The 24,571-nt window shown below is 40.7% G+C and overlaps 1 protein-coding gene across 1 annotated transcript in view; it reads right to left on the bottom strand.

Annotated features, from left to right (window-relative positions):
• Nucleotides 1-7,291: 7,291 nt before the first annotated feature.
• LOC131980055 (ephrin type-A receptor 4-like) overlaps nucleotides 7,292-24,571 on the bottom strand; it is a 49,582-nt gene continuing 32,302 nt past the window's right edge. Inside the window, exons 10-23 of the mRNA XM_059344203.1 lie at nucleotides 21,057-21,212; nucleotides 19,847-20,380; nucleotides 17,094-17,218; nucleotides 16,790-16,949; nucleotides 16,573-16,684; nucleotides 15,719-15,798; nucleotides 15,366-15,479; nucleotides 15,079-15,264; nucleotides 14,379-14,440; nucleotides 13,997-14,206; nucleotides 13,159-13,335; nucleotides 10,052-10,239; nucleotides 9,646-9,831; nucleotides 7,292-8,204 (exon numbers count right to left, since the gene is read on the bottom strand). Of these exons, the coding sequence (XP_059200186.1) occupies nucleotides 8,087-8,204; nucleotides 9,646-9,831; nucleotides 10,052-10,239; nucleotides 13,159-13,335; nucleotides 13,997-14,206; nucleotides 14,379-14,440; nucleotides 15,079-15,264; nucleotides 15,366-15,479; nucleotides 15,719-15,798; nucleotides 16,573-16,684; nucleotides 16,790-16,949; nucleotides 17,094-17,218; nucleotides 19,847-20,380; nucleotides 21,057-21,212 (2,408 nt within the window). The 3' untranslated portion in view covers nucleotides 7,292-8,086. The remainder of the gene's footprint in view (nucleotides 8,205-9,645; nucleotides 9,832-10,051; nucleotides 10,240-13,158; nucleotides 13,336-13,996; nucleotides 14,207-14,378; nucleotides 14,441-15,078; nucleotides 15,265-15,365; nucleotides 15,480-15,718; nucleotides 15,799-16,572; nucleotides 16,685-16,789; nucleotides 16,950-17,093; nucleotides 17,219-19,846; nucleotides 20,381-21,056; nucleotides 21,213-24,571) is intronic.

Here is a 24,571-nt window from a genome sequence, read left to right as displayed (position 1 = left end):
TTGCTTGTACAGAATCATTCTCTCACCCACCTGATCTTAAAACAAATATTACTGAAGCTGTGAAGTAGATGATTCCCTTTTGCTGCTCCTTGCACGTGATCATCTATCGTCTACTCACTCTAGTCCAAGCCTCTGTCTGATTCAGTGGAATTGGATTGATGTTCATGTTGAGGGAAATCAGTTCCCTTAAGGGGCATTTTAATCTTCTTCACTGCTAACTCTCATTGATTTATCTGTGCTTTTTATTGGCTTATTATGCTAATCTATTGAGTTTATATGCCACAGCAGATTTTTACAGGTTAGGCAGATACTATGCAACCGTGTCTGGCTCAACAATGCTATCAGTTTTGTTGTTTTTTTTTAAACTAACCACAGAGTAAAAACTTCCCCCCACACTCCGCACTCCATTTAAACACCACGATCCAGTAGTCTAACATTACATTTGGACTACAGGTGCATCTCAATAAATTAGAATATGATGAAAAAGTCCATTTCCAGTAGTTCAAGTCAAATAGCCCCGACCAAGTATTGAGTGCATATACATGGACATACTTTTCAGAGGCCAACATTTCCATATTAAACATACTTTTTAAAATTGGTCTTTTGTAATATTAACATTTTTAGACACTGAATTTTAGGTCTTCATTAAATGTAAGCCATAATCATAATCATAATCATAATCATTATAATTAGACAAAATTAGATAAATTAAGACATGAAATGTTTCATAATGTGTGTAATGGGTCTATATAATGTTTTTTTTTTACTTTTTGAATTGAACTGCTGACCTAAATCAACTTTTCTATGATATTCTTATTTATTGATTGAGATGCAGGTCTGTAGCGTACTATCCATTTGAAACACCTGGATCTTATACAGGATTTACACTGACAGGCTTCAGTCTATGATCACACCCTGAAGGACAATATAAACACCTGTAGATGTCTTCTTTAATACAGGATTTACAACACATGACTGTAACAATACTTTCAAGGACAAGTGGCTACAATATAGCATTATCATACAATGTTTAGGTCAGTGGTGAAGCACATACTGCCCCACCTCCTCCAATACTAATAACTTTATCATACAATCATATTCACACATACTCACTCACTCACTCACTCACACACACACACACACACACACACACACACACACACTGTGATCACTTCGTACTGCTCTGCATAGGTGGGTCTATAGCCAATAATAAAACTGCCTATATGTAACCTAAATAGGGTTGAGAAATTCCGGAAATTTTCAAAGTTGGAAACTTTCCATGGGAATTGTCAAGAATTTATGGGAATAAACAGGAATAAACTGGGAATTTATTGAAGGTTGGCCATGAACAGGGAACTTAAATATATTTGGGGAAAATACATTTTAGTATAATCTTACCAAAACAATTTCATGCAAGTATACTTGAATATCTCTGCTATTCCTCAATCACATGCACATAGCACACTGCACACTGCACACTGCACACTGAGGGTGGGGGGCATTTAACTTAAGTTTTGAATGGGTGGGTTGGTGGTGGTGGTGGTGGTGGGGGCGGGGGGTGAGTAATATTTAACTCAACGTTCATGTTTTTGTTGTTCAATTCAACTTCTCAAAGTTCAACAGGACGTCAATCACTCACAAAGTCATGACAACCACATAAACAACAGGAGTACTGTATTTTCTCTGAGTGACGACAGACTCGGCGCGTTGACGGCTGTGTTACCATACCATAGGCATGTGTTGGCCCACCTTATACACCGGTCTTCTTTCTGCTCTTTCTCCTAGAAAAACCGATCCACCGCATCATTAAAGTCCCATTCAGACAGTATTCCGAGTTTTGACAGAGTTCAAGTTGATTACGGTATTCATCTTTGTTTCCAGTTCAATTTAGAATTTTTCAAAAGTTCAGACATGCCGCAGTCCAAAATCTCCCGGTCACCTGACCTCTCACCGGCACTCATTGACACATCCAGCAACCAATCAGGAGAGCTTTCTTATTTCAAAAATAAAGTAGCGCTTCATTCATTGGTTCGTAAACAGACACAGACGCACTCAATTATTCGATCTTATTAACCACCTGTTATGTTGCGGGTAAAATTTACCCATTTCAAAGTTTAAAAGTCTCAACAAAAAATGTTTTGGGATGAAACTTCTTCTGTTTGGCTTAATAAGTGTAATCAACATAAAATGAAAATGGTTCATTTCACATATCAATGTCATGTAAAACCATTGTATATTATATGTAGGTATTTCCAAGGTACATAAAAAAAGTTTTAACATGCATTTTTTATAAAAAAAAAAAAAAAAGTGAATTATCCTCATTAACCCATGATCTGTGAGAGGTAGAAGAACACCATTCTGCTAAATAATGATTAAAATGGTTAGTAATGGAGTTAATGATGAAATATAAACAATGCTTATTGGGATTTTTTTGGTTTCTGACACTTTTGGGTAATTAAACATGCCCAGGGTCAAATTGACCCAAAAATAGTATATTGCTGTTCCTGAGAAACGAACATAACAGGAGGGTTGAAAAAAAAAAGAAGAAAGTATGAGGCCACAGTTGGTGGGTTTTTTTAAGTCACCGGGCACCAGCCCAGTCTGCCGGTTGTTAATCCAGGTTGATATTACCTTTTTTAACCTATTCAGTTAAAACAGGCCTTTGCACTAGCTATTTGTAAGTTCTCTCTGAAGCTAGGTTGTCCAAGTCTAAATGTTACATTAAAACTAGTGAGTTTGATACTGAAATTGTGCTGATGTTTTGTTGCACTACTGAGGCTCATTTTAGCCTAATCTTAAATGTTGCTGCAGAAAATTCTGTTTTTACTTCCCATGGCCGATCAGTGAAAAGTACTATTCCTAATGTAGTATTAATTAAATTGTTGTCAAATTACAGAAAACATAAAAACAGTCGGGCCAACAATCTAGGACAAGGTTGTTGCCTCCTGCAAATGAGATCTTCCAAAGTTTACCATGTTATTTTGTAGCCGACAACATGTCATACTCAATAATAGGTGCAAAAACAAGTCTCTCGTGCCCAGTTGTCCTTGAACACTTTGCTATTAAATAGCAAATAGTCTAAAGGCTAAAACTAGCTAATGTTAATCACAAAACAGCAACAAATGTTATCCCACCTTTTAAAACAATTCATCATGAGAACTATTATTTTACAGAGGCCTTTACACCTCTTAAGTGCTATGTGTCAGATTTATTCTTTAATTTGTGCCTATGTTGGAATTACTTCAAGTGGTGCAACCCTTAAAATGTTAGTGGCATTTAAATTCCAACTTAAGTTTGAAATTACATTCAAACTAGGTTAACTATGTTTAACTTACACATTGTTGGTGCAACCCAGTCCAGAACCCCCAAAGTAACTTGAAGATAATAAGGTCTTAAGGGTTATGGTTTCATGTAAGAAAAGAGGGTTTGTAATGATGTTTTCTTTGAACTCCTCTAATACTATAAGCTTCCCTCAGCAATGCAAAGTATTTTAGTTTCCTGTAGCTCATTGTTTTGGTTGTATCGCCTGCAGCATTAGTTTTAGTTCACTCTGGTGTAAAAGCTCTGATAAACCTACTGTGTGCTACCTGCTCAGCACCAGCAGAGAGAAAGAAGTTGAAATAGGGGACTCAGGAGGTGCTGGATGCCAAAACAGAGCTCAAAGGAGAGTGACATTCATCGGATGAGGATAAACATGAACAAAATATAAAGATGAAATCAAAATTAATACTGCTAAGTTAGTTTTGCCAAAGGTTACATGTAATAGTGCCTTCTTGAAGAGCATTCAAGTAATATACTGTAAGTTGCGCATCATTACTGCTGAGAGCCACTCTTTTGTTATCACTGCACTGTATTTCTTCTTTGTGCTCTATACCATAGATTTTATTTAGCAAGAAAATATAATTTTCAGCAATTAATTAGCAGCTTGGGATTCAGTGTATTCATCAAGGACACCTTGACTGTGCACACTTTCTGGCACAGAGATCTGAGATCTGAGTCTATCAGACGACTACAGTGGGCCTAATAGGACATTTATACTCTAATATTAAGTTTCTCTCCGACTAATTTTGAACAGATTCCTATGCAATACCAAATTTTCATGACAGTGAAAAACAATTACTTGACCCTCTGTGGTCCTCTGACACTGTAACCATAGGAGGGAAATGTCAACAGACAGACAATTTTAAGCAATATCATTCTATGGACCTACTCAACCCTAAACCTGGCCAGTCACAATGCCAAACACTGAACTAGATTGTGAGGAACTCTGGAACACCTGCTGTTGTTGTTGGAGATCCTGAGACGGTATTTGTGTTGTTTGTGCACAGACTTGTAGGATTAATGTTAATCACAGTGGTATTCGCTTTGGGATCATGTGTAAACAATGAATCTGATGTGGGGGGTCCAGCGGCCACACCCCACATTCCTTAGGAGTGGCCTCTGAGTGTAAGAGAGAGAGAGAGTCATCCTGGACTTAACTTGAGGTCCCATCATCCCACACAGATGTCAAAACAAGAGAAGAAACAAGAGAATGATTGAAGCACGGAAGTGCAACAATGAAGATACAGCACTGCTTTGCTTGCAGAACTTTGGGAAAATTGGATGATTTTGGACACAAAATGAATGTCACTGCAAAACTGGCACCCTGGGGATGTTTCTCCCTAAGTGTGTGATAATGGCTGCAGCAGAAGTCATTAATAGCAGGCTAATGTGTGTCAGATGCTACCTGTCCAGCAGCAGCAGCAGCAGCAGGGGAGAGAGAGCCAGGACACGAGTGACTGGCCAGCATAATGAGAGGGACATGGCCTGCCAACTTGGGCAGCTGCTTCTCTAGTGGGGCTGAGTGGTGTGTGTGTGTGTGTGTGTGTGTGTGTGTGTCTTCTCATTTTCTGGTGCTCTTTCTGCTTCTTTTTTCAATGTATTTCTCATCAGCAGCATCGAAAAACACAGCTACACACTGGCTCAGACACACACACAGCTTCACACATACTCGCATACAGACATCCTCATGAGGGTTACCGTGGGAATGCCTGTGGCATTATCAGTCATTGAGGTGATGCCTTTAATCCTGAAACAAATCTAGACTTTGTTGTTGTGTGTCTCCGGCTGTGTGTGAGTGAGCGTGCCCGTGTATAAAGCCCAATCTCACACCCATTAGATTACGGCTGGCCGCGCAGCAAAGACACCCCACTGCCACTCCCACATGGAGGAGCGGGCAGGATTAGCCAGCTCTATACCCGCCCTAATCTGGGGACAAAAACCCACAATCACCTCCCACTGAGACACGGAGACAGAAAGATTCAATTTGATCTGCCCTCCTCAATATAACAAGAGTGTCTTTTAGGGTTAAAATGACTACTGCTCACTCTACCATCGGTCAATGTGGATTCAGCCCTAAACGGTGTCTTTTTTATCCCTATGATCGATCCCTTTCATAGCATTTTAGAACACCTACAGGCCCTGCCGCTGTGGCACTGAATGCAAATTGAAAAGCTTTTTTAAGAGTCTGCAGCCATGCTTTGAGTTAAATGCTAACATCAGCACGCTAACCTATCAATCTGTCACAATAGCCATGTTTTCATTCAATTGTCAAGCAAATTTCAAGCAAATTTTTGAAATGTCGCAAAAAAGAAATGCGAATTTAAGGGGCATTTCAGTCAACTGAATCAATCAGTAAGACATTTTAAGGAATTTGGTTAAATTATAAGTTTTAATTAAAAGTTTTAGTTAAAAATAAAGTTTTAATTGTTGTTTCATGTCAGTAAGTATTGGCTATTATTTAATGCTGTGACGAAGCCAAATTAATCGAAGCATTCTCATTCCAATCTGTCAGACACGGACATACAAATAACCCCTTTGCTTCAGTTTTGAGCATGTCTGTGACAGTCTGTTCCGCACCTTACATGCATAGTGGCTTTTCAAAATAAACTTCTGTGTTCCCAGGGAACGGTTGACTTAAAACAATAAAACCATGTGACTAAGGTCAGGGTAGAAGAACAGGGTTGGGCTTAAAAACATCTCCCTCCACACTTATCTACTGGACACAATTACGCATGCTGACTGCAAATAAGAATACTGACTCCTGGTTTCAGGTGGACACTGGTCTTCGGGATCAAAGTCCAGGGTTTGTTTGACCCAACCACAGCCCCTCCCAACCACCCTGAGAGGTCCTTTGTGCTCTTTGTATTATGTCATTTACACTTGGTGCCTAACATTGCAGCGGATGGGTTTATATTGTGACAAAAAATGTGTCCACTGATTGACCAAGTGAGTTTATCTACCGTGTGCAAGCAGTTATTTCCTACAACAGATGCCATTCTATCACTTTTCGAGTAGAGCTCAGCGTGTGATGCATCATCACAAAAGGCTACCTGCTAAATGTGTTGTCAGTGTCTCATTATTTGACAGAAACTGCCTGTTTCATTGCCCCCGAGCCAAGCCCGACTCTTTCCCTCTGTCTCTCTTACTCTCTCTGTCTCTTACTCAGAGGCATCTGCCTCATTAACCACCATCAGCATTTTGTTTGCTGTGTGTGATTTGGATGTATTGGGAGTGAGGCGGGGGGTGGTTTGTGTGTGTGTGTGTGTGTCAGTGTGCTAACTTGTTGTGTGTGTCTCTGTGCAGGCAACTCTCATTAGGCTGGAAAAAAACAGTGACATTTTTGCCAGAATCCAGATCATATCTTCCTTTATCTATCAAAGGTTTCTTCCAATCAACTCCCTGGTGTGCGTGTGTGTGTGTATATATGTATATGTGTGTGTGTGGTAGTGTAGTGGGAGACAGATGTTTGCTGATTCGACAACTTTACACTGCAAACTCAGCCCAATTTAGCCTACAAAAAAACATGATGCCACACAGACGCTTGTGGTGACAGCCCACTCTTAATTTTCTCTCCTTTTAATTCAGGCTCTTTCCCCTCTCAGTTTTCCTCTTTCTTCTTCTTTTCTCTCTCTCTCTCCGCTCTTTCACACACACAAGCCCCACACTGTGTGTGATGATACCAGAAGCATTTCAGCTGGGCGTTCTTCTGGAGTTGTTTTCCTTGTTACAGGCACCTCTGACTAAGTCTCAACTTCCACAGAGGACACTTTCTTCTGCCAAACTCGGAAATGATAAACATGAAATGCTCGAGGATTCATTTCATACGCTGTCTCCATTACAATATGTACTGTACATTAAATACATTACAATGCAAAGGCTTTGTTTAAACAAGATTAAAACCTACATAAATGGATGAGTTTTGGGATTTATTGCAATGCAATATGGCAATCATTACAATATTTCCTTTCTATTTTACAATGTACAAACTATAAAAAAGACCATAAATAAACAAAATGCTTCATGTAGCTAATTCTTAGCATCAAACAAGAGACATGTACATTTGACACAGATGGATGACATTCTACTCTAATGTCTAATTCAACAGAAATCAATACAATTAAAAAAATAAAAAGAACAGAACAATTATAAAACACAAGCGAATCATACAGTCAGTTAGTATGATATTCCAGTATGAAACTAGTAAGAGCTCGTAGTGATTCTACATTCAGTCCGGCTCCTCCCTCTCTCTTTCTCTCTCGGGTAACTTTGCATATTCAGAATATTCAAAGATAGCTGAAGTCTTGACAAAGGAGAGTCCATGTTGTGTGCATTCACGCTACGCACACGCACACACACAAACACACCCACACACACGCAGACACACGAGCAAACACAAAACACATTTTATTCAAGTCAAGCCCAAAGCAGCAAAAGAAAAAAGTTGGAAGCCATTCTTGCTTATGCACAGCCTTAAAATGTCAGCCTTCACAAAACAGATAATAAAATAATGAAAAATAGAAGTGGATAAGAGGATGAGGCTTCAGTCTAAGCTCTCAGTAGCTTAATGCTATCGGCGGCCATGTCCAGATCAGATTTTTTTTTAGAAAACTCCACAGGATGGAAGTTTGCAAAAGTGCTGCTTCTCACGCTCTCTCTTCTACTTTACTCCACTCGTTGTATTTCCACTGGTGAAAAGTCCCTCTAAAGTGCATGGATGAGGTAAATGAAATTCTTTTCAAAACAGGTTTGTATCCGTCTCTCCTGCTCAGACTGGAACCATCGTGTGTTGCATGTGCTGCATTTGAGACAACATTTCTTGCTGCACACTAGCAATTAGTATGTCCTGGTGTGATGGTGTGATTACTCCAAGTCTGTCCATCTCCCTGTGGGTGCAGAGACAAAGATATACGTTCAGGATTCAGGATTTACAGGATGAGGCTGGTCTCATGACGACCAGCAGACACCTCCCCACACACATACATGAAGAGCTTTTTGGGGTTCAGTGTCAAGAACATGCGAACAATCGTTTAACCACCAACCTGACAATTAATAGCCAGCTCTGTCTACCAATTAAGCTATAACCATATTATCAAGTTGTCTGTGCAGCCAAAGCCTGATATAGTTTGTGCCTCTGTGCCAGAGAACTGCATTGTCATTCAGAACTATTAAAACACATAAAAGAGTAAAGAACAAAGCAATGTTAAAAAGAAACCACATCCCCGAGCAGGCTCAGTGGCACGGAAATGCAGATGCAAAGCTGTTTTACATTAAAATCCAAGGGCTGCATGAATTGCAAAAATATGAATATGTGATCCTTGAGGTGGTATGCTACTTTTATGTGTTTTTAATAGATTTTGGACGACAGAAGACTTCTCTGAGTATCAGACTTTGGTCTTGTTGGTCTTGGGGTCTGTGTGAATGTGTGCTTATAAAATAAAAATATGAAACAACACTATTGTTCCTTAATTTAAAGCAGTGATTTTTTTTGTTATTTTGCAAAAACAGATATGTCAGTTTTTATTTATTTTTCCTAATATTCTTTATTTAAATTACAGTTCATCAATTTTTTGTGTAATTCCAACTGCAGTGAGGCATCTAGTGACATCTTGGGGCTGGAAATGTTTATAAGTTTTTGCATATATATATATATATATATATATATATATTTATATTTTTTTCTTTTCCTTAGACTTTTTTCCTTAGACTTTAATGATACTGTTGGCCGTTACGAATAATTTTGTGATGTTGCTAAGTTTCTTTGGATCATTGGCTTAATGAAATAGCTCACTGGTGGATATTACTTTATTTTACAGAAAGCTGGCTAACCTTAACTTAGCTTAGGTTACAGTTAGTTTGCCGGCTCTGCCTTTGGATCCTTTGGATATTCCTGGCAAAACCACTTCTTTCCGCCTTTTTATAGAAATTAGTCCAATGGTTGTTACAGGCGACCAAGGAAGTTGGGGAAGTTTTAAAGTTACATTACAATCTGTTCACACATTGGCAATAAAAACCAATTAATACATGTAAATTTCTTCACAGAGTACCAATTAGAGTGCCAGATATGAAAATGACATGGCCACAGTTTTATAAAAACCCCACCAAACACAGAATATACTTTGCTTTTTCCTGTGTGCAAATAAATAGGTTTGTGCTACTGCTTGCTCCCACTCTGACTGTAATCCATGAGAAAATTACTGCCGCTTGTTTTGACTCGAGCATGATTGTTGAGTAAAATGCGATTCTGTTTGTGCAGCTCGTGTTTTTGCACCAAGAAATGTGATGAGTAAAATGCTAGAGCCCATTTTCACATGAAGGTGCACTTACTGATGTGTGAGAGCCAGGAGGCTTTCGAGGCTGGTGTATCCCGCTGCTGCCAGAGTGTCTCTGTACCTCTCCAACCCGATGGACTGCAGCCACTCACACACCGACCACACTGGCACACAAACCTCTGGTAGGACCGACACACACACCTCTGAACCCAGCCCTGACTCCAACATAGTGGCTGTGGTTCTGTGAAAACACAGAGAGCGAGAGGAAGGAGGTTGGTGGTGGCAAAGCACTGAAATAGGAGTGTGAAATCATAATTGAAGCAGCACTGTGCAAGAAAGCCTAATCATCTGGCTGAAAGAATGTAGGTGTGAATACAGTATGAATGTGGAATAAATATTAAATGGGAAAACATTCTATCTGTCTGATCTGTTATGCCTGTATTTACTTGTGCAGTATGTACCTGTCTCCTCCTGTCCGGCGCAGAGTCCCAGGGTTACGGATGAGTTTATCCAGCATGTTGAGTATCTGGCTGAAGGTGGGTCTCTCTGCCCGCTCTCTCTCCCAGCAGTCCAACATGAGCTGGTGCAGCACCACAGGACAGTCCATAGGAGCTGGCAGACGGTAACCCTCCTCTATCGCTTTAATCACCTAAAGGAAAGGGCAAAGGTGGAGTATTTTTTATTTTTCTAGAAGGCTAGAGAAAGGTGAGAGTTTCCAAAAACCTGGATCCAGGTTTAAATGTTTCACCTTTCCAATCTGAAATAAAACTAGAAAAACTAGAAGAACTTTGTATATATATGTATCCTTTATTTAACCAGATAAAAGCCGTATTGAGATTTTAAAAAAAAACTCTTTTTCAAGAAAGACCTGGCCAAGAAAGCAGCATAAAAAAGAGACATGTTGCAACATTAAACACAGTTATCACAAACATTAAATACAAATACAGCCATCACAACAACACTGAGTGAGCATCAGTAGCCAACTTATATGGAGCAGTCACACTGACCAAGGGAAGCGATTTCTTTCTCTTTTAAAATCGATTTGAATTCCCCGACTGTGATCAGCTCAGACAGTTTCAAGTCCTTTTGCACAGTATTCCATGATAAAGGTGCGGCATAACTAAAAGCTTTCTTAGCTAACTCAGTTCTCACTATTGGTACCAGTGTCTGTACAATATTTTGAGAGCGTAGACCATATACTGCAAACAGGCTGAGATGTTGTTGTTTGTACTGTACACAAGTAGTATATGATGCACACTATATCAAGCGCTACAGTATATTGTGTTTACACTTATTATAAAATAAATCATTACCGTTTTGTGCAGGAAATGATTTAATATATGCGCCAATAGACTTCAATCAAACTGCCACTTCGAGACGCCACCACCAATTAAATTTCACAAACAGAAAGCAAAACCTTTTTACCAAAGATTTATTACTTTTCTGTTGTTTTCCAGGATCTTTGCAGAGCTGTCTCACCACCAACTGTAATTTGTTTTAATTTTTTGCAGCTGTGAGCGGCTCCTCTATCTCCTTTGTACATTATGCTGTGGGACAATACTGTTCATCAGGGGCTTCAAAGTCTGACACTGTGGCCTGCCCCTACTGCTGTCAAAAGCAGTATTTCAGTATTACAAAATGAAATACAGCTAATATTCATGGATTTTGTAACTTCTTTTATTATTCTTTGTTTTACTCCTATCGGGGGATAATTATGCTCAAGGTTTTGGACCCATAGTTTGAGTCACAAAGTATATTGGTGAGTTCACACCAAACTGCAAGCAAATATTTTGCACAGCGTGATCGCGTATAAAGTCAATGCAAAGGCGCTAATTGTGTCGGTTGATGGGAATTATGCGGATAATGCAACACGAATGAAGTGAAGTCGGTGTTTAAAATGTTCAACTCGTGCTAATCCCACTGCCAAACTCATGACGAACACAAGGTGAATATTTTTCTCCGTGTCTGACCGCCATGGAGTCAGTGAGTTAGTTGTTCATTTTGGCAAATTTGCATAATTTCCATACACATAATTGCCTCCATGAGCTGTGTGTCACAGTCTCCGCTGCAGCTCCAAGTGTTGATTAGCAGGCCAAATTAGTCAACTTTTCTAATATGAAGTTACTACATTTTTAAAAAATGCACAGCGATGGAGTTACACTAACAACTGAGGTTTAAAAATGCTTCAGTTTTATTTTGTTGTAAAATAAGTGTGCTCCCCAGTGTTTCACTAAAACAAATAAGCTTTAAAAAAAGAACTGAAGAGCAGCTCAGCGTGTTCTAATTTACTCTGATAAATCTATAAAAAAAGAAGTAAATAAGATGGATAAAGTGTCTGGAGAACGGCTCATCAGGAAAGTTTTCTTAGACTACAACTGTGCTGCAGATGAAATCAATCATGTCTGAAGATTTCCATATGCCAGACTGCCTCTTTGACCTACTCAAACTTAACAAGCTTTGATAGCAAAGTGATTGCAAATTTGCTCTGAAATAGGATTTTTGTCTCAGATCTCAGAACATCTAAATCACCCTTAAACGAACACATAGCGTGTGCTTGGCTGAGGGATAACACGAAGCAGCATTTTCTAGTCATTTGGCATTAAGTCTAAATATGTATCTTAAATAAAATATCCTGTGACTGAAGAACAAACGAGTGACATGCTGCCCTTTCTGTGGATGATTCAAAGGCAAAATTTACAATTTTTAAAAAGATGCAGAGGTCAGAGACACTCGGCCAGAATTCAGAACGTCACCCAGAGGACAGTTAATTTTCCCTGCAGAAGTCCACTCTTTAAGTATGCAAAAGAAGTTGTGCCTTTTTCATTTATTAATCTTTTTAAAGTGAGTTAATTTAAACGTATGGAAGTAAAAGTAATGTTGGTAGTTTTAGTTTTCTAGAGAGGCAACTTGACAATAAACGTGAGTGTTATTTGAATATTTTTGAATATCTCTTTCAGCCCTGATAACATTTTACTCACCAGGTTCACTGCTAAGATCTCAGAAACACAACAGAGTGCACAGACAGCAACCACACACACAGCTTTTAAGCAAATCCCCACTTTGACTGTGTTATATAAACCACTTATTTGGAAGTGAAAATTAAGGTGAATCTTCAAGATATTACTCAAACTGTAAACATTCATTAGATCTGGTTAAACTTTGACCTCCCATATTTGTGTACACACAGTTTAATGAAACAATTTGATGAATGGGTGAAGTCACTTTTGTTTTTAATTTCCAAATGACTGTTTAAGCTTCTGCAGAAGTGAGCAATAAAGCTGGCGAGTATAGTGTGATTATAACCAACCTGATTTATGTCCAAAAATATGAAAAAAAACACAGATTGTATAAAAAAACCCCACAATTTTCGTTTGATACATATAATATTGAGAGTAACCAATGTTCTGGAGATAAGTTATTCATCTTTTGAATTCATTACATAAAAATGGAGATGATCTGGTATTTTGATTTGACATTTACCTTTAAATATGCAGACTGTTTCACAAATGAGCTCATTCTTTTGTCTTTGAGGCAACTCGTAGGTGAGACGATGTATAAGATTACTCACATCCTGGTTGTTCATGTCCCAGTAGGGTCTCTCTCCGTATGAAACCACCTCCCACATGACGATGCCGTAACTCCACACGTCGCTGGCCGTGGTGAACTTCCTGTAGGTTATGGCCTCTGGAGCCGTCCATCTGATGGGGATCTTCCCTCCGGGGGAAAGATAAGTCCCAGTGGCCTCCTAAAACAGCAGTAAAAGTCAGTTTGGTTTAGTGAATTATGGATTTTTATTATTTCGTTCATTGATTTTTCTTTTTGTTTAATTGATTGCCTCATGAACTCATTTATCTGAAAGAACATTTTTTATTTCCTTAACTATTAGCTTTAAGATTTATGTTTTTTTAATGTCTGTATTTGTCTATAATAAATATATATTCAAGGGCATTTAACAGTAAATGTGCATATAAAATAGGCTGTTAATGACAAAAAAAATCTGTATGTACAGGTGCATCTTAATAAATAAGAATATCATAGAAAAGTTTATTTATGTCAGTAATTCAATTCAAAAAGTGGAAATAACACATTTTATAGATCCATTACACACAGAATGAAACATTCCATGTCTTCATTTATTTAATTTCTTCTAAATGTAATGATTAGGCTTACATTTAATGAAGACCTAAAATTCAATGTCTCAAAAAAAATGTAATATTATAAAAGACCAATTCTAAAAAGTATGTTTAATATAGAAATGTTGGCCTCTAACAAGTATGTCCATCTAGATGCACTCAATACTTGGTTGGGGCTATTTAACTTGAACTACTGGAAATGGACTTTTCCTTGACATTCTTATTTATTGAGATGCAGCTGTATGTGCTCACACCCTTCTGCATGTGTCTTACCCTTGTAGTGTAGGCAGCCTCCGGGTCGTCCTCCAGAACTCGACTCAGGCCAAAGTCAGACACCTTACACACCAGGTTGCTGTTGACCAGGATGTTTCGAGCTGCCAGGTCTCTGTGAACGTAGCTCATATCTGACAGGTACTTCATACCTGAGGCGATGCCACGCAGCATGCCGACCAGCTGGATCACCGTGAACTGGCCGTCATGTTTCTGCAACAGCAGGAGGTTAACAGCGGGTTAGCGTAGGCATCCCAAATTAGCTGCACAGTCATGAGTGAGTGCTTTTTAATTGTGATTTGGTACATTTTCAGCCCACTGGAAAAATGGAAAAATTATATTTTTCTCTAAGTAAAAATGAGACAGTAGAATAAAATGTTTGTACCCGAAGAAAAGAATCCAGGGATCCGTTTTCCATGTATTCTGTGATGATCATCAATGGCTTACCTACACAGGTGAGGAGTTAGAAATACGGATTAACAACATGCACATCACCAAAATACTACTTCTTAAGCCCCTTAAAATCTGCATTCCTTTTCTGGGACAAATGAATCCACAGGAGTAATGGTTATTTGTCAGCTTCAGATCCGATTGACAGTGATAGAAAAATGATTAACCTATCAAAAGACTTTTCTTATAATGAATTTGTGTCAAAAACCAGAGCTCTGACTTCATGAAAGCATGTTATAAAAATTGCGTGGATGTTCTGACTGGTGATTTAGGGATTTCAAAAAGCCAAATCTACTTTAGTTTATTGAACTTAGTTCACAGAAGAGCTGTTAAAGTTAAATATCAGCTGAAATGAAAAGTCTTTCTTTAGGAGTCACACAAAGTCATACATTATGATTTAGGAGTATAATGTGTGTAACGGGGATCACAGATCTGATAACTTGAGCAATATGTTAATGGAGTCTGAAAAGCAGAACACCTGCATTGTGACATTGAACGTGACACATCTGGGGAAAAAACCCTAATCTGCTGTCAGTGGGAATGCAGTCTATCACCTGTTCTATGTGGATTTTCTCACATTTAAAACCTGCAAATATTCACAAAGGGTAAAAGAGTTCACAGGTTCTTCAACTCACATCTTGTGACGACGCCCTCCAGCCTGATGATGTTCGGATGGTCGAACTGTCCCATGATGGAGGCCTCGGACAGGAAGTCCCTCCTCTGTTTGTCAGAATATCCCGCCTTCAGACTCTTGATGGCCACGTAGATCTCCCTTTTTCCCTGAACACGCAGCCGACCACTGCACACCTCCCCAAACTCTCCTACACACATAGAGCAAACAGCAGTGTCAGCGCCAAGTAAGCATGTGTGTGTGGGTTTGTGTGTGTGTGTGTGTGTGTGTGAGCATTAATGCCAAGCTCACCCATGCCAATAACCCTCTCAATGTGAATACTGCTAACTTCGATCTCCTTGGCAAACTCGTGGATGGCCTGATCGGGGTCTTCGTAGGTGAACGGATCCACGTAGATTTTAACTCCTGCCGTAGAGGAGAGGCAGGAGAGGAAAGGAAACGAGGGAGGAGGAGGAGGAGGGATGCAGAGGAGGGTGAGAAATATGAGTTGTATAACTGCTGCATATGTTATGTAAATGTCTTTGGCAGTATGTGTGTAAGATGTGTGAAGGTGGATCTAAGAGGAGAGAGGAAAAAGAGCATCCATCTGTCTCTCTGGGTTTTTTTTTACTCTTTACCATACAGTATATGTGAGTGTAAAGTACCTGGGTTAAGGTGTTTCTCTTCCTCTGAGTCCTGCTTTGTTTTACTGTACTTGCTCCTCCTGATGAGACAGAAGAAGTGACTGACATTTAACACACAGACATAAAAAAGACACCACGTCAGAGCATCTTTTCACTTGTCACATGGTTTTGTTGTGATTTTTTTTTACAGTAAAGACAACTGACTAAAGGGCATTTTTGTCACATTTTTTATCTCGGTGTATTTTTTTCCCAGCAGCGCTGTGCATTCATCAGGTTTTTCAGGATTCGCCGCAAGAGAAAGCGATGACAATGAGAACAGAGAGCAACGGGCTGCAGGAAAGACAGAGCGTGCAGATGAAAGCATTTAAGGGAGAGAGGGAGGAGGGGCGCCGCCTCAGGTAGTGGAAGATAAAAGGTGTTTTCCATTAAACAAAGAAACTGTCAAAAACACCTTTGTGGGTGAGCAGGTGTGTGCGTGTGTGTATGTGTGTGTGGGCACTTGCGCGTGCTTGTGTTTGCGTGTGAGTCGGAAGCTGACACACAAGCTGTGCTGCTGAAGAGACAGTAATGACAAGTCAGGGACAAAGGGATTATCACTGTCTCCACTCTAATCCCCTTTAAAAGCTCCAGGTAACACACACACATTATTTAGCCACACAATAGCAGGGGAGTGGTGTGTGCGTTGTTTGTGCGCATTGTGGCAGTTTGACCAAAAGCAGTAGTTACGGTAGAGGCGGCACTCATACTGACGTCAGTGATGCACTGATGGGAAACTTCTAACCAATTAACAAGCCTATAGGTGTGACTGCCTGCATGTATACATGCCTATATGTGAGTATATGTGAGTGTGTGTGTGTGTGTGTGTGTGTGTATACCTGCGGCTAATGATGAAGACAGCTGCAGATATCAGCAGTAAAATTCCAACCCCGCTGACAGACAGCAGCAGGAAGGCAGAGTTAACTCCTTCTCCAATCAGAGGAAAGGGATCTAACAGGGAAGGACACAAAGGTCACCAACCAGAAACTTGTAAACTTTGTGGCAAAAAAACTTTAATGCATCCTTTAAAGCTGCTGAACGTTATGGTCAGAATACCTGAATTAGTGGCGAATTCAAACGGGGTGCTGAACTCTCCGTACCCAGCTGCTGTGCGAGCACGCACATGAAACACGTAGACAGTGAGGGGGTTGAGACCCGTGACATCGACGTTCTGAGAAAAGGTCCTCATTATGCGGTAGGACCTCTCTTTCTGATCCTGATTAGACGGGACAAAAAGAGGGGGTTCTTTTCAATGCCCGACCGCAAATCCATCGTGACCATCAGTGAAATACAAACAGCGTGCCAACGTATTGGCATTCCAGACAGCCGCCTGAGCTGTATTAACCTGCGGGCTCCTCACCTTTTCATAGAACTTGACCTCGTATTCCAGGATGACCCCGTTGGGTCGATCCGGCTGTTGCCAGGACAACGACAAACTGTGTCTGGTGACGTCGGTGGCTAAGATGGACGAGACCGGAGAGGGAGCTGGGAGGGAGAGAACGATGGGGAAAGATACTTCAGTGACAATAGTAAAACATGTTAAACAGGGTTCCCGCAGCTTAAAGTAGCGCTGGCCAATATAGTCAAAATCTTCTATTCCGGTAAAGGCACCTTCATATATCAGGCTATAACATAATTTCTGCTAATTCAACAAATGTATAGTCCAAATGAAGTAGCTCAACATATTCTTGGGGTTGTATGACATCACACAACAACTTGCAATTTGATAAGGGTCAATATTTTAAACATGTTGCTAGCTTTGTGACACGGAACTGGATTGTTCGGTTGTTGGGCAATAAAACTACTTGGTTGCAAAATAGTCATTAAATAGGCAATTTTGATTCAGTGAGCACTTCCCCATGTTGTCCAGGGAACAGTGACAGCAAGCTAGCAGACAATGGGTCCTGCTCTGGGCACCAAAATATACCAAACAAAATATGAGTGCTGTTGCTTCCGCAATCTGGATATGTGTGATGTTTGCTGCTGCTGATTCTTAGTTGATTAGTTGGTCGTTTCAGTCTCAGATTTCCTTGATATGTCATGTTTTTTGCAATCAATAATAAAAAGAAATAGATGCAAGTTTTTTACTACAACGTCAGAAAAAATGTATTCATAAAATCGTACTTCCTATCAAGCATGCACTTTAAGGACATTTAAAAGATTGATTTAATACATTTTAATACTAAGTAAAGCCTTTTTTTTAATTCGGTGACTCTTTAAGGACTCTACATGAACCCTGTTATATGATGCTGCCAGTAAGATAACATCTATAATAATTTCCCAGCTCTAAAGGTATGTATGGTGCCTGTTTGTCAACAATCCCATGACCCAGTGCACCTGAGAACTGACCTAAATCCCATTCCTTCCTATTCCACAGAGACAAGCCTCATTCTCCACTCTCTCTCCTCTTACATCCCTCCATTTCCCCTCCCTGTATGGCGTTTGTCCTCCTTTGTGGTTGCTCACATGATATCGGGACATATGGTGGCGCAGGTTGGACTTGACAAATCCCAGACAGCTCTCATGCTGTGCACACACAGCTAAGTTATTTCCCCGGGGCACCTGGAACTAAGCAGGTGTGCCGTTTTCTAAATGCCACCGTAAAGACTTAAAGCAACGACAGTTGAGATGTAACAGCATGGAAAAAAAAGCACACACTGAAAACTAATGGATAGCATGTGTGAGGAGCGCCTCACACCAGCTGACACCTTAACAACTTAAAATGAAACACGCCATAAAATCTGGGTGATTTTTCACACACTTCAGTGGTCAAGAGCGGACGCAGGAAAAATCCCGCCCTTGGATACACTAATGCTGTTATGTGTTCTGTTGTCATTTACTTTTCTTCATATCTCCCCTCCCCTCAACACGCTCTGTCTATTTGTATTTAAGCCAGTGATTTACATTTCCCAGAATGCTTTCTGACATCCTCTTGAGTACACCCCTATAATTAATTCAGCTGCTGTTAGGTGTAGGAGGACAGAGTAATAACTATGGCAACTATGACAGTGATAGTAAACGAGCAAGAGTTTCCAGATGACAGAAAGCAACAAAAGTGTCCTGTAGCTTCATTAGTGTTGATGCTATTGTTAGCGGAGCAACTGGTATTTATGATCAATATGTTTTCTTCCATTACACTAAGTTCTAGCATTATGCAAACAGTGCATTAAAGTATATTTGCTATATATAGTCTTTCTTTAATGTATTACAAGGTGGCCATGTATTTTATGTTTTTTAAAAAGTGGTGCAAGTCTGTTTTCATGCAAAATGACATATACGACCTTTTTATATATCATTGTGAAACGATCGCAGTTTTAAACTTGGTTGTGAAAAATAACTTACTTGGTTAGGTTTAGGGGGAAAAAATCTAGTTTTTGGTTAAAATAAGTACATTTACAATTACTTACATGACATGCTTACGTACTAACGATGTTATCAAGTTAAAATAATGCATGTGTCTTTTGATTTCACACAGGACATAAACAGTGGCCTCCTGGGTGAATGTCCTGTATTAACTTATATTATGTTACCTTTTGCTCCAATCATAATTACTACGGCCACTGAACTTTGCTGCCTAACAATAAACATAAACATAAGATAGGTAGCTTGCCCAGTGACCTATATGGCCATTTTTTTGAGTAAGGAGATTCTGCAAATCTATAGGAAATCTATAGAAATATGGCCATGCATTTCAAAATCTAATTTAGTCTGTTTTTCTTCATTAAATGATTTAGAAATGTTCAATTTCCTGATTATTTATTTGTTAAAATGGATTTTAGGTCACAAGATCCACACGAAATGTATTAAATGTTAAAGGCTAAAAATATATCTATTCCATATACCTTCACAAAACACATCACAAAGAGCTTTCCTCGGCCCTGAAGGGTTTTCGTGTATACTAGTTTTAGTACGCAACCATGTAGCTCCATACAGAGGTTGTTCATAACATGCTTCCACGGTTCTGAACATTACCCATGGGGCATTGCTTCCCTGGGGCCCCACATGCAGTGAACAGCAGTTTGTATTGTGCTGACCCACTTACGGACACCATCTATAAGCACATTTTGTGTTGCTGCAACAACACATTTATCACACTCCAACACTTATTTTCACCTGCTTGGTTGGTTGTGACGGTGACAGACACACTCTGTGCCGCCCCTGCCCCGCTGGCCTGGGAGACCCCGTTGCGCGCATGGACGATGAAGGTGTAGTGTGTGTGAGCCCGCAGCTCGCTCACCACCACCCTGCTGGTCTTCAGGGCGGTCTGGTCGGGAGAGAAGAGCACGTCGGAGGCGCAGGGCAGGCAGAGCTGAGAGCTGGAGACAGGGCCTGAGCTGAGTCGTGGGAAATCTCCGGGTCCTGGTCTGCTCTGGTACACGCCTCTGCCTGACTGGACTTTAGATCCCACAATCCCCTGGTCCGACTGCATCCCCAGACCGCTGTGCTGAGCTTCAGGCTGGGAGACGCTGCGATTCTGGGGGAGGGCTTTACCGCCGGTCTGACTGTGGCCCCCCGTTTGACAGATGAGACACTCGAGACTGTAGCTGGTGTCGCTCCGTCCTCCCAGCCGGCGAGGGGGGGCCCACTCCAAGACCACCGAGGTCTCGTTCACCACAGAGATGAGCTGCTGTGGGGCTGACGGTGGCTCTGAGGAGGAGACCGGGGGAAATGTTTTACCACGAAAACAACCAACAAAGTTTACATTCTATACTGCACATAAAGGGGGAGGACGTATATGAAGTGTATGGGAGGGGGGGCTACTGCGAGCTGTTGGCACAAGTTAAAGTGTGGACATCTGGCATCAGACTGAAAACCATACTGTTCAGAGATGTTTTTGATGGGCTGGCTGTTTTCTTCTGTGGTATTTCTTTTTTGTGTGTTGTGTGTCTGAGAGACAGAGCATGTGTGTGTATGTGTGTTTTCATTTTTCCCAGGCCAAGGAAACCATGTGCTGTATATAGGCATAATTAAGTTTATGACACACAGACCGAGGTCTCCGAGTCTGTCACACAGAACCTACTCAGAGACTTAGAGAGAGAGAATGCAAGCAAGAGAGAGTGAGAGGACATTTATTCACTTCTCAATGTCTTTACTTATCACTACCAGACAGGATGTAGATGGTGGCTTAGTCATAAGTAATGGGATCATGAAACAGAGGTGGCATTCAGACAAGTTTGTGTCTCCCTCTGTTTGGTAGAGATAGAGACGTTGGGAGACAATGAGTGTGCTTTTCTTGCTTTTATATGCAAGCAATGCAAATGTATTGTCTGTGTTTTCACTTATGTATAGTCTTACTAGCGTGCATGCGTGTGTGTGTTCTTACGGGTGCAGGCCATGGAGGGAGGGTCGCTGTCAGCGCGGAAGAATCCAGAGTGGCAGTCACAGACGGTGGCCCCGTCTCTGAGCGAGTGGCTGTGTGGAGGACACTTGGAGCATCCTGGATCTGAAGACTTGGCCTTGTAAAAACCAGCAGAACAGGCTGCAAAGGGGACAGAAAAATTTGAAGATTTAAGACACTTTAATTAAAATGCTTAACCACGTGCACCTGCATCAGAAAATGTCAATAACGACTGCTGACAATGACACAAACTTTATGAAAGACAGTAAAAAAGTACAACTTGTAAAACAACAATTACCTTGAAGAGAATACAGCACTTGTTTGAAAGTACCCTGTGGGGTTTTGACCACTAGTGGCGCTATGGAGCAACGTTTTAATGAGCAGGTCCTATTTTTGATGTCCAAGTTTTACTTGTATGTCATGTATTCATGTTAATTACATGAGTATCATAAAAATTTACTGCCTGCACAGTTGTCATTATGGGGAAATTAGCTATAGAGACCAAAACCTTTTTTATAGCAGGTTGAAAACATGTTTATTTCTGCTGTGCAATTTGGTATTTTAACATGGCAGTCTATGAGGAGTGACTCACTATTGAAGCCAATCTCAAGTGGTGTTTTTGGCACTATCACGTTGGCTTGATTTTTCATTCCCGGAGGTTGCCACTTGCAAACACTAACAAAATAACCTATTTTAAATGTCAACATGGGACATTTGCTGTCGCTGCTTTTCATGAACAAACAGTAAATTCATTAATAAGGAAAAAAATGACAGATTAATCAAAATGAAAAATCATTAGCTGCAGCATTAATGTGCAGAATCCCCCCAGAAACACTCCACAGGATACCTTGAAAATATCCCTGCTATTAGTCTGTTTCCAGCTATTAAAGTACAACCTGATGTGGGCTGCAAGCAGTGCAATCACTGCTGACTTCAGGTCAGCTGACCCCTGACCCTCTATACAGTCTTTGTTGTCTTACATAATGACAGCTTACACAGCCCAGACAATAAGTCAATCAACAAATGGAGTACATTTCGATCCAAAGCTTAACAAATGCAAAGAAAAATCAAGAGAGACACAGATATAGCATGAGGGGGAAGGGCAATGTGACTTCTTTTATCTTTGATTTTGATGAGCACAGAAAGAAAACACTTAAAAGAACACTTACTGATCAGCTCCCACTCACACACACAGAAACGAGAAACACTAGAGCTGAATACATCAAAACTCCAACGCCAACACAAATATAACTGACATTTAAATATACGAAAGAGGAGAAACAGAGAAAGGGAGAGGGTGAGAGGGAGACAGAGGGGAGAGAGGGAGGGAGGGAGGGAGATAAATCTTCTCTCTGTGTACCAAGGAATTCATGCATTGACAGAGCAACAATACAATAAATGAGTGCATAATTATACCGCTTGACATCCACTGGTGAAGCAAAAGAGATGGCAAAGCGTGACTGGTTAGAGCCATTTTTTCTCTCTTTAATTTCAGAAGGAAATCCTTCATTTGTTTCCACTGCAATCATTTTTTTCAACACCTTCTTTTTCATCATCACACCCTATTCACTCTCCTTCCTCAATCCCACCATCTTTCCCGGTTCTCCCCCTTTTTTCCCCAACCCTTTCACATTTCCAAGGGAGATGAAGACATCCCAGTGGGAGTGGATAGGAATGTGGGAATGATGTGTGTGCGTGTATGTGAGTGTGTGTGTGCGTGTATGTGAGTGTGTGTGTGTGTGTTTCGAGTGTGTCAGAGTGCTTTATGACACTCTCATCAGTGGATGAGAGGGAGGAAGTCTCCTCTGTAATCTACTCACACCGACCATCCTGCCCCATCTGCGTGAGCCACCATAGATTTGCTCTTTCACACACTCATCTGCCCTCCCTTTCACATTTTTCACAACCTCCCTCACTCGCTGCCTGCGCACTTCCTCCTCGACCTCTACTTATCTGTCTTTGTGTCTCTGATAACTCCTTCACTCCTGCTGTATCTTTGTATATCCCTCTTCTCTCCAAGTGTCAAACCCCTAGAAAGCTTTGAAGCCAACATGCAGCATTTATGGCTCCATACCGATACCGATTTAAACGAGACCGCACACGACTGAAGTCGAAACCTGTAAATTCATAAACACATTTACAGCTGATAAGGTTGCCTTTCATCTGGGGAATGAGTCATCATAATGTGTCAGCTGATATAATCAAATGTGAGATAAAATACAGCTCATAAAGCATATAAATAAATCACTCCTGCAATTGCACACATTCCTTTGTCTTTAATCATCAATGTGGGTAAGTAAGCCAAGGATGGGAAAGGGAGGGAATTAAAGACAGAGGAAAGTATTTGACCTGCTAAAGACTTAAGGGTTGATTATAGGGCTAAACAAGACTCTGCCAGGGGGGTAGCACACCGCCTTTGTCTCTGTCCTCTATTCTGTCTCCAACACAGAGGACACACTGAAGGAGGAAGAGAAAGAAAGGAGCAAGTATCTGAAGCCATAAACTTCCTTCAGCGCCCTCTCATGTCTCTATTCTCTCTGTTGTCCGTAGCCTTTTGTGTCTTTTTTAGCGCTGGTTTCGGCAGGGGGAGTAAGCGCTGCTGACCTGGAATAAGAGCTCATGAGGGTGTCATTAACCCGACATTAACCCTACGCTACCGAGGACCGTGCAGAAGCTCGAGCTCCAACAATAAACTGGAAGGGATTTGAAAACAAATTTACTGATAAGATGAGGTGATGGGGTAGACGTGTCTAGGTTTGGGGAGTAAAAGTAACAGGATTATATATTGGATTCTGTTACATATTAAATTAATGCCATTCTGAAAACAGTGTCTTTAAAAATAGATAACTAGATGAGATTATTTTTGGTTTATTCACCTGTTTGTCAGCAGGATTACAGAAAAACTACGGGCCCGATTTAATAAATAATAATAATAATAATACATTTGATTTATATGGATCTTTTAAAAGGTACTCAATATCGCTCCACACATTTGAGACACACACAAACACAAAATGCTGAAAAAAAACAAAACAGGGATGAGAAATTATGAGTTCAGGTTTGGCGGCGGGAGTCAGGTCTTGTAAGCTATCTTGAAAAGGTTTCGAGTTGATTTTTGAAGGCGTGGAGTGAGTCAGAATTGCGGATATGAGTAGGGAGGGAGGTCCAGAGGGTTGGGGCAGCAGTGGAGAGGCTCTGTTGCCAACGGTGCGGTGCTTGGTCCTAGTGATGGGGGTCAGAAGGTTGGCAACGGTAGATCTGAGGTTGCGGGTGGGGGAGTGGCGTTGGAGATCTGTGAGGTATGGGGGAGCAAGGTTATTGAGGGCTTTGTAGGTGATGAGCAGGATCCTGAAGTGGATTCGGTGCTGCGTAGGGAGCCAGTTAAGATGCTGAAGGATGGGTGTTACGTGTTCTCTGGAACGGTAATGGGTGAGCAATCAGGTGGCTGAGTTTTGGACATATTGAAGTTTTTGAAGGTTGGTGGAGGGGAGGACGTTAAG

This window comes from Centropristis striata, chromosome 11, assembly GCF_030273125.1.
Source record: "Centropristis striata isolate RG_2023a ecotype Rhode Island chromosome 11, C.striata_1.0, whole genome shotgun sequence".
Taxonomy (NCBI): Eukaryota; Metazoa; Chordata; class Actinopteri; order Perciformes; family Serranidae; genus Centropristis; species Centropristis striata.
Note: the sequence above shows the minus strand (reverse complement) of the source record. Positions and strands in the feature narration are given on the sequence as shown.